At 40.5% G+C, this 16,190-nt stretch overlaps 1 protein-coding gene across 2 annotated transcripts in view; it reads left to right on the top strand.

Annotated features, from left to right (window-relative positions):
- The window catches only part of Usp6nl (USP6 N-terminal like), a 131,168-nt gene extending 115,583 nt beyond the window's left edge, over positions 1-15,585 (top strand). The window contains exon 15 of one of the 2 annotated variants that reach the window (XM_075970407.1): positions 12,344-15,585. In XM_075970407.1, the coding sequence (XP_075826522.1) occupies positions 12,344-13,710 (1,367 nt within the window). In that variant the 3' untranslated portion in view covers positions 13,711-15,585. The remainder of the gene's footprint in view (positions 1-12,343) is intronic. The other variant, XM_075970408.1, reaches the window with a different exon arrangement.
- Positions 15,586-16,190: the final 605 nt, after the last annotated feature.

The raw sequence follows: 16,190 nt of genomic DNA, 5'->3' as shown, positions 1-16,190 counted from the left end.
CTTACCTTCTAGTTATGGTGATCAACCAAGAGAAATGTTAATAGCCTGTGTTGCTGTGGATGGTTCTAGTGACCACCCAGTAACTCATAGAGAGGGATTTCGTACTTGTCACTGAGAGTTTCATTTGATAACCATGTCTTATGGCTTTTCTTACTTTAGGTATGCTGTTTGAAGTTATTTTTTGCCATTTTCATTTTCCACTGTTATAGTGGGTAGTGTGGTAAGGGGCTAGGAAAGTGGAAAATATGGATGACAGAAGAAAAGTGGATTTAGTTATTCATGTTAACTGGGTTTGGCGTTTCCTCATCATGTGCCCTGTGTGATGCTCCTGTAAGAAAAGAAACAGACTCACATCCAGGAAGAGTTGTTTCCCTCAGAAGACCAGCTGCTATGCTTTGACTTAACAGAGGGCTTTAACCAGCACTCGAGTCCTGGAGTCATTAGAATTGACATGACAACACCTCCTCACAATGGTAATTGAGTTGAGCATAGGCCATGGGAAACTGTGGCCTTTGCTAAGTGAGGTCAACCCTCCCTGTTCAGTATAATGATGCCTATTTTCCACTAATTTTTCCCTGTAGCAGAAAATGCACTTAGAACAGCAATTACTATACTGTCCCTATCTAACACTTGTTTTAAATTGTCTTGCCTATATTAAAGAAGAGTTTAAGGCACTTTTAAATAAAAGATACATGTAAAGAAAAAAAGCATATACACTGGAGAATTGTTTATTTAATATCCTCAGAAATACATGGTGAGGTAAAGTTTGAAACAGATCATGATGCTAACTAACTGTTTAATACCTATTTAATAACTAATGTTTATTCAGAATGTTACTATCTCACATATGTGGCATTTCTCATTTACCCCTATAAAAATAACTGTAGAATTGTGCTCCTAATTTTATAGGAGTAGCAATTTGTAGAATATTTTCAGTAGGAAAATGAGGGGAGTCTGGCTGGGAGATAAAAGGAAAGGGGTGGGTAACTAGAACCAGAGACACTGTAACTATGTTCCCCATTCCCTTGGGAGCAATGTATATTTATGTATTTTATGTGATATGGTGGAATGGGGTACAATTCAGAAAATAACTTTTGAAAGTTGTTCTCACTTTCTACCTTTTAGGACCTGGGCTCAACCTCAGCCATGCAGTTTTACCCACTGAGCCAGCTCATTTCCATTGCTATTATAAGTTGGGTCTATTCTGTAGTTAGCAGCAATCCTCCTGCTTTACCCCCTCTAATAGTGGAAAAGAACTACCATGCCCAGCTTGTTTTATTTTTAGTTCTGTTTCTGTAGTCACTGTGTTTGGCTCTTAGAAGTTTTCTAAGACTTTTGATATATGTTCAACAAATAATCCTTCCTTGTTCCTCTCTTTTTTGTTATTCAAACTAACTTTTCCAAGTTAAGAAAATATTCAGCTGTTTCTTTTTTTAAAAATATATTTGTTTATTTATTATGTATACAATATTCTGTCTGTGTGTATGCCTGCAAGCCAGAAGAGGGCACCAGACCTCATTACAGATGGTTGTGAGCCACCATGTGGTTGCTGGGAATTGAACTCAGGACCTCTGGAAGAGCAGTCAGTGCTCTTAACCTCTGAGCCATCTCTCTAGCCCCCTATTCTCAGCTGTTTCTAAACTGACTATTGTTAATGTTTTTGTACATTCACCTTATCTATATGTTTTATTTACTTTTGAGCAGTTTTGGAAACTTTGTGACTTTTTTCTTTTTTTCATATTTTGAAACTTTGATTTAATTTTTTTTTATTCATTTTATGTATCAACCACAGTTTCCCCTCCCTCCCCTCTTTACAGACACCCCTATCCAGTCCTCAGAGGGAGTGGGAGTAAGGCCTCCCTGGGGGAAGGGTGGTTTTCAAATTCATTGCTTTTATATTTTTTGATAGACTTTCTTGTAACAAAGAGCTTTCCCTGTCTTATCAGCAGGGATGCTTAGATTGCCTTTAAATCTTATTCTTACTGAAAAGATGGAATAAATGTTGAATTTTTTTCTCCTTCACCAGTTTTCTCCTTGAAAATGGCTTCTATTCTGAGGAAGCCATTCATAAGCATGCTCTTCGGAACTGTGTGTTGATCTGTTGTGAATAACATTTTGGGCAGAAGTTATAACTTACTACCTATATACAAAAATCAAGAAATTTTCTTTTTTTAAAATAATTTATTTCAACTTTATTTTATGTGCATTGGTGTGAAGGTGTCAGATCCCAGGAAACTGGAGTTACAGACAGTTGTGAGCTGCCATGTGGGTGCTGGGAATTAAACCTGGGTCCTCTGGAAAAGCAGCCAGTGCCCTTAATCATTGAGTCATCTTTCCAGCCCTGAAATCTTCCTTAAATAACTTAATTTTCAGAAAATAGGAAGTGGAGAGACCCTTCTAAAAAGCAAGCATTTTGTTGCCATTGGCTGTGATACATGTGCTCCTCCAAGCCCCCTAGAAAAATGCTGGACTTTTGTTTAGCTTGTAAAAAATGAATATCTAGTTTGCACTTTCTCCTTTTCGTGGTCTTTTGTACTGGTAGTGACAGCTGGTGGCTGGATTGGGGAAGAAAGCATGCACTTGTATGTGTCTAGAGCAGTTTGCAGTCATTTCATGCTGGGTTCCAGATGTTCTTGCAGACTTGTTCCGAACTCTTCTCACCATTCCATTGCTGGAGTCTGCACCGGCTTCTCCTGAGCTTATCTTGGATGCACTGTCTAAAGTTGTTTATTCTGATCGATATACTTGAGCAGTTCATAACCATGGCAGGTTCTTTGAAGGACTTTCTAATCTCTACTTCTATCCCAGACCTTAGTCCTGGGAACCCATGGCTCCAATTTGTTTTGTCAGTACCTTGAGTGGGCATCTTTCCTGCCTGTCCCTCACACTGCAAACTGGGTCAGTTATTTCCACTCAACCTCTGAACTTCCTATTTTTCTGTATTTCATGATACAGTAAAATGGGCAACACTCATTAATCTTTAGTCATTTAAAATCTCCTATTCCGCCGGGCAGTGGTGGCGCACGCCTTTAATCCCAGCACTTGGGAGGCAGAGGCAGGCGGATCTCTATGAGTTCAAGACCAGCCTGGTCTACAAGAGCTAGTTCCAGGACAGGCTCCAAAACCACAGAGAAACCCTGTCTCGAAAAACAAAAACAAAAAACAACAACAAAAAGAAATCTCCTATTCCATGCAACCCCCAGCTTCCTGGAACCCAATCAGCTACAGTACAGTTTATCAGTTAATGTGTTTCTAAGGCTTTGTAATGTCTTGTAAAGATTTCCCTCAGAGCAGTGTCTGTTAAAGCCGGCCGCTGAGTCTGGATGGCTTCCTTCCCTCCTGGGGAGATGATGAGGAGTGGCTAGCCTCTTGTAGGGAAGGCCAGTACTTCCGGAGAAAACCCAGAGCCTTTAGTTGGCATAGAGGTCTTTCTAGCTGCTTGTTTTCCAGTTCATCTTTCCTCCCCTTCCAGTACTTTGGGTAACATCACAGTGAAGTGGGAGTCTCCTATGAGTGTCTTTGCCCAGTGTTCACATTTGCATGACCAACTCAGCTTTCCCTAACAGCCTTTGGAATGTGGTATTTATTTGCTTTTGTGGGCTTTTTGGTCTTCAAAGACAATTTTTCTGGATATGGTTTATTTAGGCTTTTTAAAATTAGCATTTTATTTATTAAAATCCGGATTAGCTGGGAGGTGGTGGCGCACGCCTTTAATCCCAGCACTCGGGAGGCAGAGGCAGGCGGATCTCTGTGAGTTTGAGACCAGCCTGGTCTACAAGAGCTAGTTCCAGGACAGGCTCCAAAACCACAGAGAAACCCTGTCTCAGAAAAAAAAAAAAATCCGGATTATAAAATTTATGGGGTTTTTTTTTTTTTTTGGCTGTTGTTTCATTTAAAGAAGTTAGAATAACATTTTTATGTTATCTTGTAATTTGTTTGTCTGTTTCTTTTTCAAGATAAGGTTTCTCTGTGTGGCCCTGGCTCTCCTGGAGCTCACACAGTACACAAGGCTGGCCTAGAACTCACAGAGATCTGCTCGCCTCTGCCTCCTGAGTGCTGGGATAAGGCGTGTGCCACCCTGTTAAATCTGTAGTTATTTTAACATTTTTTTAAAAGGAATTTTAGTTAATGTTTGGTTCTATTTACAATTGACTACAAATATTTTAGATTGTGTGTGTGTATGTGTGTGTGCGTTGTATCCAGTATCCTTTCAGCATATCAGCGTATCACTTTAGGAACAAATCTTGCATAGTTGTAAAATAATTTATAATTGCTGGGCAGGAGCTCAGTGGTAGAAAACCTGCCCAGCACCCCAAGGCTCTTTGTTTACCCCCTAACACTACAAAACAGAACAAACTAATAAAATAACTTGGAACCCTATTCCTCTTCAAGACTGTGCTGGGTCTTAAGTTTCCTGCATGTACCAGTGCTCAATGTCTGCATTTAAAGTCAAAAGTTCAAATCAGTAGCTCATTTACATATGTTAAATTAATACAAAAAAGTCAACTACAGTTAAATCCTCTTATATATTTTTAAAATAAAAATAATGATAGATTCTTTAATAAAAATGCAGAATTGCTCAGGTACTTGATTCTTTTCAACTTCTCTGTGCTTAAGTTTGAATGTTGAGGAGATGAAAGATGTTGATAAATCGGGGGGATTGGGGGACATAATTGCCACACAGTATTCTTAACCTCTTAGCAGTAACCCTAACTGAGCCTGCTCCTGCTTGTTTGCTATGTCTGGGTTAGTGCTCTTTTGATAGTTTTCAGGCAGTCTGGCTGCATACCACCCTCTTCTCAGGGAAGTCCACTACTTCTCACCAGGTTTGCCTTTCTTTGTTGTCTACCTCTCGCCTCTCCTTCTTGAGGTCTTTCAACCTGATAGGAATTTTTGTTATTTTTTTATTTCCTATTTGGCAGAACTGTGAACAATTTTCATTGTCATTATGCATCGTTATTACTAATCTGTAGCTTATAGATGGGGAAACGTGGGTTCAAGGTTAAATAACTATCCGATATCATCCAACTGCTAAATGATAGGCATTGATTGTTCAGAGTGAGTCCAGAGCAGTGCTGTTTACTATTCAAAAGTAGCTTCTCCTGCTGTGGGCAGAGCTTGCAGAGTATAGCCGGAAGTGCACTTTAACATCAGTTTGCCTTTGTATATATTCATCTTTAACATTTAGTTCTCAGAATTCACCTGCGCATTGTCTCTGAATACATCTGACCTAAGCTGTCAGTTTTCACACATGACGTAGGCATTATTATTTCCCACCTAAAGCCTTTTCAGCCTGCCTGCAGGATCCCAAAACCCTGAAATTTGATCACCTGTGTTTACCAAATGCTTATACCTGCACCTGTCTTCTTTCTTTTGGTGCTTGAACACTCGTGTTAGTGTGTGTCCCTTGGATGCAGTGGCCACATCTCAGCATCGTTAGTGCTGGTAGCATGCCTGGCATGAAGCAGACAGCCTTTTGACCGTCCAGTCCTTTTTAACATAGTAATCTGCACACCAAAGGTTAGCACGAAACAGATTGGGGATGGGGGGTTCTGTATCGTGTTTGTACATGCCAGTCAGTTTCATTGTATGCTGGAATTGTGTTGTTGCAGTTTAGAAGTAGAAGGGGGCACCAGGAAGCGCTCAGGAGCACTCTAATTAATCTTTTACTGGGTCCTCTGAGGCAGTTCACCTCCACTCTGTAGTAAAATGTGGTGTCCACTGGGTGGTGACAGAGACCTGAGTAAGACCAAAAATGGACAGGCCCGAGGAGACAGAAAAGGGACCCTTTTATCTTTTTAGCGAAGTTAGAGTAGACCACTGTTGTCATTTTAGAGCTTGTAAAGACAAAAAAAAATGCTAAACAAACAAAGAAAAACGAAAAAGGAAATATACATTTGGTTTTGTCCTAAATCGTATTAAGTTACATTTCTTGTGAGTGAGGAGAGAAGATTGTTAGCACTTATGCTACTGAACGTGGTGAAGTGCCATTAATATGGCCTCCCCCAGAGTTCTGACAGCACATGGCCAGAGCTCACCTTTGTGTTGTCAGGAAAGAGGAGAAAGTAAATTCCTGCCATGAAGCCGAGCACGAATACCAGTAGAGGGAGCAGAACCATTACCCTGCTGAGAAGAGTCCCAGATTAAAAGCATGGGCAACAAATACTGACTGTAAAAGTGCATCTTTTACAATGCATCTGTTTCTACATAGTTGTGCTTGAGTCTTCTCATCACTGTTGCTTGGGAGTAATGAGGATGTAAAACCAGATAACCAAAGACTGTGTGTGTGTGTGTGTGTGTGTGTGTGTGTGTGTGTGTGTGTGTGTGTGTGTGTGTGTGTTAAGGTAGCTACTTGCAGATTTGCTTCAGTCTACTTTTTGTGATAGAGAATACTTTTAGCACATAAAAACATAACTGATAGTGACCCTTGTTGCTTTTATAGGGTTCCACGCAGTATTTCCTTGACCCAGTAAAAGTTGAATACTTAATCTGCACCAAAAAAAATCATTTTTGTGTAGAAATCATGTATGTTTTTTCTCTTAATTTCATTAGTTACAGAGGTCAGATTGCTTGACAGAGACTGGTTTGGTTCGACTGTTGGAACTGAGAGGTCTTTGAGACATGGTTTAGAACCTGCTTCTGTGAGGGGAGCCCCTCTCATAGGTTCCCTGGGGCCACCTCCATCTCTCCATGCAGCTCTGGTTTCCCCTCTCTGGTCTGTTCCACTGTATCACATTCATTCCTTTCCCTTGCCTTGTTCCGTTCTTTCCTGGACCCTGTTCTGGTCCCTCTCTCTGATCTTCTTTCCACACTTTATTTCCCATCCTCACAGGTATGTTTGCCCAGACCATCCCTGAGTTGTAAAGAACATGCACACATTGGTTATAGTGGCACTGCTGAGACTCATAGGAGTAGTGTGATTGTAATGTAACGAGTCAGTCAGCAAGTGTTTGTGGGAAATGTATTATGACGCCACTGTCACAGACTGTAGTTGTCTGAACCAGAATGGCCCCCATAGGCTCTTATATTTGAATGTCTGGTCCCCAGTTAATGGAACTGTTTGGTAAGGATTAGGAGCTGTGGCTTTGTTGGAGGAAATCTATCATTTGGAGTTGACTTTGAGGTTTCAAAAGGCCATGCCAGACCCAGTCACCGTCTCTCTGTCTGCCTGCTGCCTGTGGATCAGAAGGTAAAGCTCTCATCTACTGCTCCAGTGCCATGCCTGTCTGCTTTACTCATGATGGTCATGGACTAACCCTCTAAAACTGTAATCAAGCCCCCAGCTAATGCTCTCCTTAAGAGTTGCCTTCGCCATGTGTCTCTGTACAGCAATAGAACAGTACTAAGACACAACTGTGCCGTAAGTATCCATCAGCCTGTTCCCCATGCACGGCAGAAAGTGCAAGTGAGCAGACACTGTTTAGAACTGAGCACCAAAGCAGTGCCTTCTGGCCCTGACACCTGTGACGCCCCTCCCTCTCTAAGAAGCACTCTGGGCCTAGCTTGCTTCACTGCTTTTAACATTTAGAGGAATTGATTTTTAAGCACTTACATCTTAGGAGGCACTTTTATATTCCTGTCTGTTGCCTGTTCATTGAAAAGTTTTATGGGAACAAAGAGACCATTTCCTATAAATGTGTTTGTGCATTTACTATATTGACCATTGGCTTTTACACACCGGTACCTAATGAGGGTTTGTCACCTGAAGGTTAACTAGATATTGTATAATCTTATGTGTGGCTTTCCTCCCCAAACTCTACTTTCTTAACTCTGAGCTGTGTTTGTTGTAATCAGGGTTTCTGGCTTGACACATGGGCGTGTGCTATTGCTCTGATTCACAGTCTTCTAAAGAGCTAGGTACTCTGAAGGTGACAGGAGAAGCTGCTGGGGTGGTGAAAATGTGCTATGAGTTGGTGTGAGAAGCTTTTCTTGAATATTTTAGAACACAAACATTGTGCCCCAGTGTTCATTTTGGTCACTTAGCCATTCAGTAAATTTCCTTTAATTCTTAAAATTATTAGTTTTAGGTTTTATGTGTATGGTTTGCTTGCATGTATGTCTCTGTGCACCACATACATGCAGTGCCCACAGAAACCAGAAGAGGGCACTGGATTCCATAGAACTGCAGTAGCAAAGTTTATAAGCTGTCATGTGGTTTCTGGGAATTGAGCCTGGGTCCTCCAGAAGAAGAACCCTGTCGAGCCATCTCTCCAGCTTGCTGTCAATTCTTACACAGTCTGTAGATGTGTGTGTTAGGCTGAGAGATGGCTCAGCTGTTGAAGGCTAGACTCACACCAAATGTCAGATGCATACAGTGTTAGTTGGTATTCCTTAGACATATTTCTGTACTGAAAATGAGAGGTGAAAAATGTGTTTTGTTCTTTACACTGAAAATAAACTTTCCTGTACCTGCACGAGTTCCCACCTCTGCCTATCTCTTACTTGCCAGTTTAAAATTTCTTCTCCTGAGAAATACAGACCTCTTGCCTACGACTCCATACTTTGCTTGTACATCCTGTCTTTATTTATTCAAAGGCTTTCAGAATAAACACCAATGGCTGTTGCTGAATAAAGGTGGATGTCCGTGCCTAAATGTGGAGGATGTGTGTTTTCTCATGCATGTTCTCATCTTCATCGAGTTTCTTCCCCACCAGCTTCCTTCATTTCGGGTTTTTTCAAGTTCTTCTTTGGGTCTTCCTTACACACTCTAGCTGTCTACCTTTCTTTTGTTTCCTACAGTAGAACCTCAGCCAGTGATTCTGTGTTGAGTGAGAAGAGCCAAGAAGCACAGGACAGTTACATTTGTCTGGTGTGTGGGCATTGTCCCATTTTGATTTTGCTTCCATGGTTTTGAAGGAAAAAAAAACTAGATGAAATGGATGGAGTGAGGGTTCTTGAACTTTGCGTTTGACAAGGTTAACCATGACTGTAAAATTATAAAGTATGGAGATGAGGAAACTCTAGTTTTCAATTTTTTGAAAGTAATAAAGCCAGATGTCTTAAATCCCAGACCCACAAACATAATATGTATGTGAGGGAAGAAGCGCTGAATGGATCATCTGGAATAGATGTTTGAGCATGAAGAAAGCAGAGTACATGATTGCTAGCTCCATTGAAAACGCCTTGTGTATTAGGATTAGGCTGGTCTTGTTTTTACTGAAGGTTGTTCATTTAGTGAGTCAGAAAATCACTGTTAACGTAATGTATAGAGTAAAGCATTTGGCAGGATCTTTAAGACATTTAGGATTACGCTGAAAATGCGGCCTGCAAGTCTTACCCCAAACTGTGTGTCATTATCATCTGGACTATTGAAAACCATTGTGGAAGCACTACATGTTCATAGCAGACGTTTATGGCAACTAAGACAACATAATAAGCCTCTGTTGGAGAGCACTTCTGTTTTGTTAACCAGCACTAACTAGTGCCTGTTCCTTACCTTCATGCCTCAGATGCAGGCTTAGAACTGTATAGAATTTGTAATAAATGGGTTATTTTCTGCATGCTGTTGGTAACTCACTTCACTTCTGGTTCATGTTAAAAATATTAACATAACAGTAGACATAAAAACTTACATTATGTACCTTGTTTCATTGTATTTTATTTCATAATTTTAGAAATCCTCCAGTTAAGCATGTAGGTATTTTTTTTCTAACACATTGCAGTTGTGAGCATTCATATAACAATTGGTCCCACAGTTTCCTTGCTTTTAAGCAGCTATGTGCATATCAGGGTCCCATTCAGTCCACACCTGTGAGCTGGGTTTTGATGATTGGCTGGTGCATCATCTGATAAGATAGTAACTAGCCTTTAACTGTCCCGCTCTTCTTGAATTGCCAGAGTTGGGACTAGAGGAAAGTTGTAAGCTGGGGTTTTGTGTTGCAGGTCTTTGTATCATCTTGATAATCGGTGCGTGTTCTAGTCATTGTCCCTGGCAGAGAAGATGACAGTCACATATTTTTCTGGGACTAACTGATTAACTGTTGTAGAACTGATTTAAAAATAAGGACATTTTGTTGGGATGCTAGATAGGTCTTGTTTCATAACTTGTTGGTCTTTACCCTGAGGAGCTGAATACTCTGCTCTCAGCCAGCATTTAACCCACTTCCCATATTCATAAGCAAAAACTCTCAAATGCTAGCTTTTTCAAGTTTGTGTTACCACTTGAAATAATTTTGGTCATCAAAGAGACACATGGGAATGCTGTCTATTTCACAGTTGCTGAGTGGCGTGCTCTGCTGTCTTTGAAGCAGCGTACATCCTTCACTCTGCTCATGCCTCCTGGCTCACATCTTACCACATGGGCTTCACGTTAACGTGTCCAAAGCAACCTGCCTCACTGCTTCACTGCAGCAGAGTGTGAGGGGAGAGTGAAGATGCTGGAGTCAGCTTTGGGTTTGAACTCTGGATCTGCTACCTGCTAGCTGTGAACACTTGAGCAGGTTCACCTGTGCCTCAGTTTTGTCACAGAATGAGATAATGAAATCGCAAATGTTCTATGCATAGTGTTTTGAATGATGCCTGACATTTGGTGATTACTTAATGATCGTAAGCCATTATGACTATCATTGTCGTCGTTTATTATCACCCAATCTAAGTCTACACCACCATTTAAAATAACTTCTGTGATGTACCTCAGATTATAGAACTGATCTGCTGAAAAGTCTCTAGAATTTTCCAGTTAACTCAGGACAAAACTCCAAGTCCTCTTCATAGTGCTCTGTGTGTTATGACTTAGTTTTCTGACCTCCTCCTGGGACTTCTCGCCTTCTTGGGCCTTTGTTCAGAGAGATGATTGTGCTCTTTCTGGCACTCTTCCTTGCTTTGCACCATACCACTTCCAAGTTTTAAATTGCTTTTACCACCTTAATTTTCCTGTTGTTTTGCTTTCTTTAGATCAGATAGGATTGGATTGAGTTGGAATGCTGGTGACAGGATTCGGGGCCTTATACATGCTAAGCAAATGCTCTGCCACATCTACTTATTGTCTATGTCATGTAGGTTCCAAGGATCCAACTTGAGTACTCTGGCTTGGCAGCCTTTACCCTCTGAGCCATTCTCTGGGCCCTGCACAGTACTGATGCTGACAATGTATTTAAAGGATGGTGTTGCTCATTCTCCCCCTCTAAATAGAGCATTGTATTTCTCTTAAAGTATCCTAAAGAAGTAGGTCTATCGCTGTTATGTACCAATTAAAACTTTCTTTAAGAAGCTTGCAGTGTGAGAATTCTAAGAGTAATAAACATGGTATCCCTTTCCCCACCCCCCTAAATACAACAGAAATAACAAGATTGTGGTGACTAGAGTCACACAAAAATATCACATCTCTATATTCACAGCAACGCATGCAGATCATAGTAAGTATCAGCTAAGTTGGACCATTAAGTGAATATTTGAAGAAAGCAAAGCCTTATTTCAAATGACAAAAAAACTGTTTTATAATAATGGGTAAAACATTTTGCAGTTCTTGCAAATGAAGTCCTTTCATGGTAATCTACATTAGTTTTGTGGTAATCTGGTAATGTTATAATAGAGAATTTAAAAATATTTCTTGCTAACTAGCCATTTTATTGCACCTTCCTTCAATTCCTTACAATTCTGTGTTAATTATTTATAATATAAAACTAAAATGGACTGGAGAGATGGTTCTGTGGTTAAGTACACTGGTTGCTTAAGAACTTTAATTCCCAATGCTTACAACCATTTGAAACTCCACTTCTCAGGGTTCCAGGTACTAGGCATGCAAATGGTGTTCATACATATATTCAGACAAAACACAGAAATTTTTTTTAATTAAAGAAATTACCTAATGTAGTTTTCATTCTTTACAAATTTCTTTTCCTGTCTTCACATTTTTAAGTAGAATGTTTTTAGGATGCTTGTCTCCAGTTGAAGAGTATGTTTCTTTAAAGAATAAGTTACACTGTGGGAAATACCCAAAATAATAAGAATATGGGGAGAACTTTGGGACCACAGTAAGTTATCAAGTGACTTGCAACTCTGACAGATCTGTTTGAAACTGAAAGCGAAAACTTTATTGATTTCAAAGGCATGGGTTAGAATGAAAATAACATAATGTTAAGACTCAACCACTGGCCAGTTGTGTTAGGAATAAGAGCATCGGCTTTGCACGGAAAGTGTGTGACAGTGTGTTTTAAGAAAATAGAAGAATCAGGTGTTAGGCGAAGTTAGCTGTGTTTCAGTGCCATTTATGTAAACTTGCCACCTGTCAGTTACTGGCATTTTCTGTACACAAGACAGTCTGCAGTTGTTAATACTGTGTCTCTTAGACTAGATGCCCGTCATTCCTGTGTTTGTTTTACTTATGAATTTATCTTTCCTTTAGGTAAGGAGGAAGAATATCCAAAGAAACCCTTGGGACAGCTTCCACCCGAGTCTAATTCTGCTTGTATTAGTCAGTTGAGCAATGGACAAAGAAGTGTTGGCAGGCCCAGCCCCCAGCTAAGCAGCAGAGGAGAAAGTGGATCACCCCACAAGAAGCATGAGCATTCCCCTGCCCACCACAGCAGAACCAGTACCCCAGAAAGAGTCCGGCCACCAAGACGGAAGTCAGTGGATGACGATAGTAAACACCTGAAGCCTTTGTCAGGTCCCCAGGACAGTTCCAGGCACTACAACCATGCAGCTGCTAACCAAAATAGCAATGCAATTTCAAACATCAGAAAGGAATTTATGCCCAAATGGAAAAAACCATCAGATGCCTCAGTGATTGAAAGAACTGCTAAATATGCCATCGAAGGCAAAAGTCATTCAGTGTATCCCACTCCTACAGTTGCCATTCCAAGTTCTGCTGAGACCCGAATGTCAAACTCAAGGCAGAAGATGAAGTATTTTGATGGCAGTGATGGAAAGCGGGGTTCTAATGCTTCCCAGTATGACAATGTGCCTGGGAGTGAGAATGAAAATGGAGCCTCTGTGGAAGAGGCCCCAGAACGGACCCACCCTCACAATCCAAGAAAGCACACTGAGCCAAATTCCAGCCCATCAAAAGTATCCAACAAGTTTACTTTGAAAGTGCAGCCTCCCAGCCATGTGCGATACCCATCCCAGTTAGAAGGGGAGGAGCACAGGGCTGCATATCCACCCTCCTACAGCAACCCCCCTGGTTACCATGGAAACTCTCCAAAACACATACCTGTTGCCCAGAGCAGCTTTGTGTCCCCACAGATCAACCCTGGTACCCAAATTAATCCTTCCAGGAGACTGTATGGTTCTTCTCTTTCAGTTGATGTTTCTCCGGAGAAATCCTACAGCCGCCCAACTCCTGTTGTTCTACCATCCAGTCGAATTGAAGTTCTTCCCATTGACATTGGTGCTGGGGGATATACAGGTAGTTCAGGGTCACCAAAGAATGGAAAGTTCATCCTTCCTCCAGTGGATTATTTACCAGAGAACAGAAAATGGTCAGAAGTTAGTTATACATACAGACCTGAGATGCATGGACAATCATGGACTCGAGATGCTAGCCATAGCCACTTAAGCAATTTACCAAAATATGCAGCCTTTCAACACATACCTTTTCAGGACCATGGCCTTCCAGAAGTATCTGTAGATAGTCCAGTGAGGTATATAATTAACCCAGCTGTAGAAGATGCCAGTCCTCCTGGGTATCAATATGCAGGTCCCTCACCTCCAGCACATCGCTACAGAAATAGAGAGGGACTTTCTATTCAAGAGTCAGTGTTGCTGTGAGAGTTGGCTGTATTCACTGAAGACAAAAGAACAGAAACCATGTGATAGCCACATTGCTATGTTAATAGTTGCCAAAGCAGTATTTTATACTATTGTAAACAACTCGTGCAGTTCCAGTGTATGTCAGGAAGAGAGTGTGTGGAAGTGCTTTATCTCCATGTAGATTCTGCTGAGATGAGTGTTTCATTGCATCGTCACGGAAACTTAATAGGAGATTAACCTGGAAACATAGCAATAGTTTTTAGGGATGCCCACACTGTGAGGCTCTTTATTTTGTTTCCTTCATATCTTTCCTTCAGACCTGGATGTTTCACTCTGTTGATACATTCTGTTTTGACCACTGTCAGAAAGCACTGAGACAGACACCAGAGGAGATGTTCTGAAGGCTATCACTCATTTTTTAATAGGTGTAACATACACCTGTGCATACAGATTTTGATCACAGAACTTAGAAATGTTTTTTAAAACTACCTTTAACCTAGATCCATGGCATAACCGTGTTTCCCCCCTTATCTTTCTACCCATCCTGCCCTGGTCATATTTTAGCATAGGTTCTAAACTGAAACTGACTAAAAAAATTGTCCTGACTTTATGAATCCTACATCTCACAGAATGTCATTCTCCTTCTGTTACTGCCATTTTATCTCTACCTGAAAATTAAAGACACTGGGGAGAAAGGCTAACCACTTATGGTGCTTAAAATGTGGGTCAGTTAGCTTGAGGGTGTGGCTGTGGTACAGGCTCACTGTGTCCTCACCTCCAGCTGTCTTGGTGCCCTGTGCCCTTGGCTCTGGTCTTGACGGGTGCAGGGCACTGACCGCAGAAGGAGTTGGAAGTCACAGTCCTTGCAGCACTCTGGGCACTGGAAGGTTGGTTTTCAGGTTCATTTGTAAGCAGCGTTAGCCAGACTGCTTATTCCTCGCTCTGCTTCAGTTTCACAGGGCCCCAAGAGAACCGCTCACATGGGCTTCTTCAGACACTCATTCTTTACTGAGTATAATGGATGGGTATTGCTACACTTACTGGGCCATTACATTATCCTGGTCAAAATTGTGAAAAATACCCTAATAAGCATCTAGAATTTTGATCTTTGTAAAAAAAAAATAGTATGTTTCATAGTTTTTGAAAAACTTTTCAGTGAAAAATAATTGAGGTTCATGGTTTAAAACAATTAAAATATGCTATTGTACACTACTGTCACCACGACATAGACAACATGGTGGGTTCCTTAAGAGAGGGTGCTCTGTGTGGAGGCTTGTCTCGTTGTTCCCTTCTTGTATCTGAATATCAGAAAGGAGAGAGTCCAACAGTGATTGTCCCCTTCCTCCATGTTGGGGATATAAGCATTTGAGGTACAAGAATATGTCTTAAGATGAAAGCAACATTTGTTTAGCTAGTGAACATGACAATATTTTTAATGTATATAATGATCTTAATGTAATCTAATCAATGTGGTAATGATGTTATTAAGTGTGGAAACAAATGCAGTATATTAAAGGTGAGCACCACACTGAAACTCCAACCCCTGACAAAATAACCAGGCTCTTGATTTAGATCATGTGGAAGGTGAGAAATAAATATATAGAAATGTAGCTGAGGATATTAATTACAGTTCTTAAAGTGTGACTTTGTGGCTTACAAGGAACCAAGCTGTACAATTTAGTTTATGATGGCAGCATCTATGCCTCTCCAGAAAGTATATATCATAGTGGTAAATAATGTAGACTATATATATATATATAAATGCAATATATATATATACACACACACACTATTTTCTTATGTCATTTATGGCATTTTTTATCTGTATACTTTTTGATGTGATTGTTTTTAACATGCTAAAAGTAATATGCATATTTTGTTCTGTGTCTTCTATGTGCCGTTTTCACGTGGCAAGTGCTTTGTTCTGGTGCTTGCAGGGCCAGCCAGATGTCTTCTGTGCTTCCCCACGGTGTTTTACATACGCTGCAGTTCAGCTTTCATCTCCAGTGACACCATGTTTAGAACCACATCATCTTCCCTTGGTTGAAGTATTATTAAAGGCAATAAGGTCTTCCCTACTATAAAATGTATCTCTGTTGGTTTTTAAGTAGAAAATTTTAATTTAAAAATATTTTGCCACTATACAATTTTATTATTTTAAATTTATTTTTAAATAAAAGAAATGATAAGAGGAAAATATTGACAAAGTGATTCAAACTGTATGTATAGAATACATTTGTTGAGGACATTCCAGGCCTAGTAGCCAGTTTTGTTTTGTAACTGCGTGCCCGTAGTGTATTTGTCAAGGGTGAGTCTTCTTCATGATCTTTGTCCAGCAAAATGAGTGAGCCTTTGGGCACAGTTTAGGTTTCCTGAGAATGAGCCCTGCTGATCTTTAGGCATAACTAGTGAACTTAAGTTTTCGTTTTTGCTGTTTTTTTTTTCCCTGATCAAATCTTACCCCAGACCACTTAAATCATATCTTGGGTAGGTATCAG

The sequence above is a fragment of the Microtus pennsylvanicus genome, chromosome 4 (genome assembly GCF_037038515.1).
Source record: "Microtus pennsylvanicus isolate mMicPen1 chromosome 4, mMicPen1.hap1, whole genome shotgun sequence".
In the NCBI taxonomy this organism is placed as follows: Eukaryota; Metazoa; Chordata; class Mammalia; order Rodentia; family Cricetidae; genus Microtus; species Microtus pennsylvanicus.
This window is presented reverse-complemented; position numbering and strand designations above follow the sequence as displayed.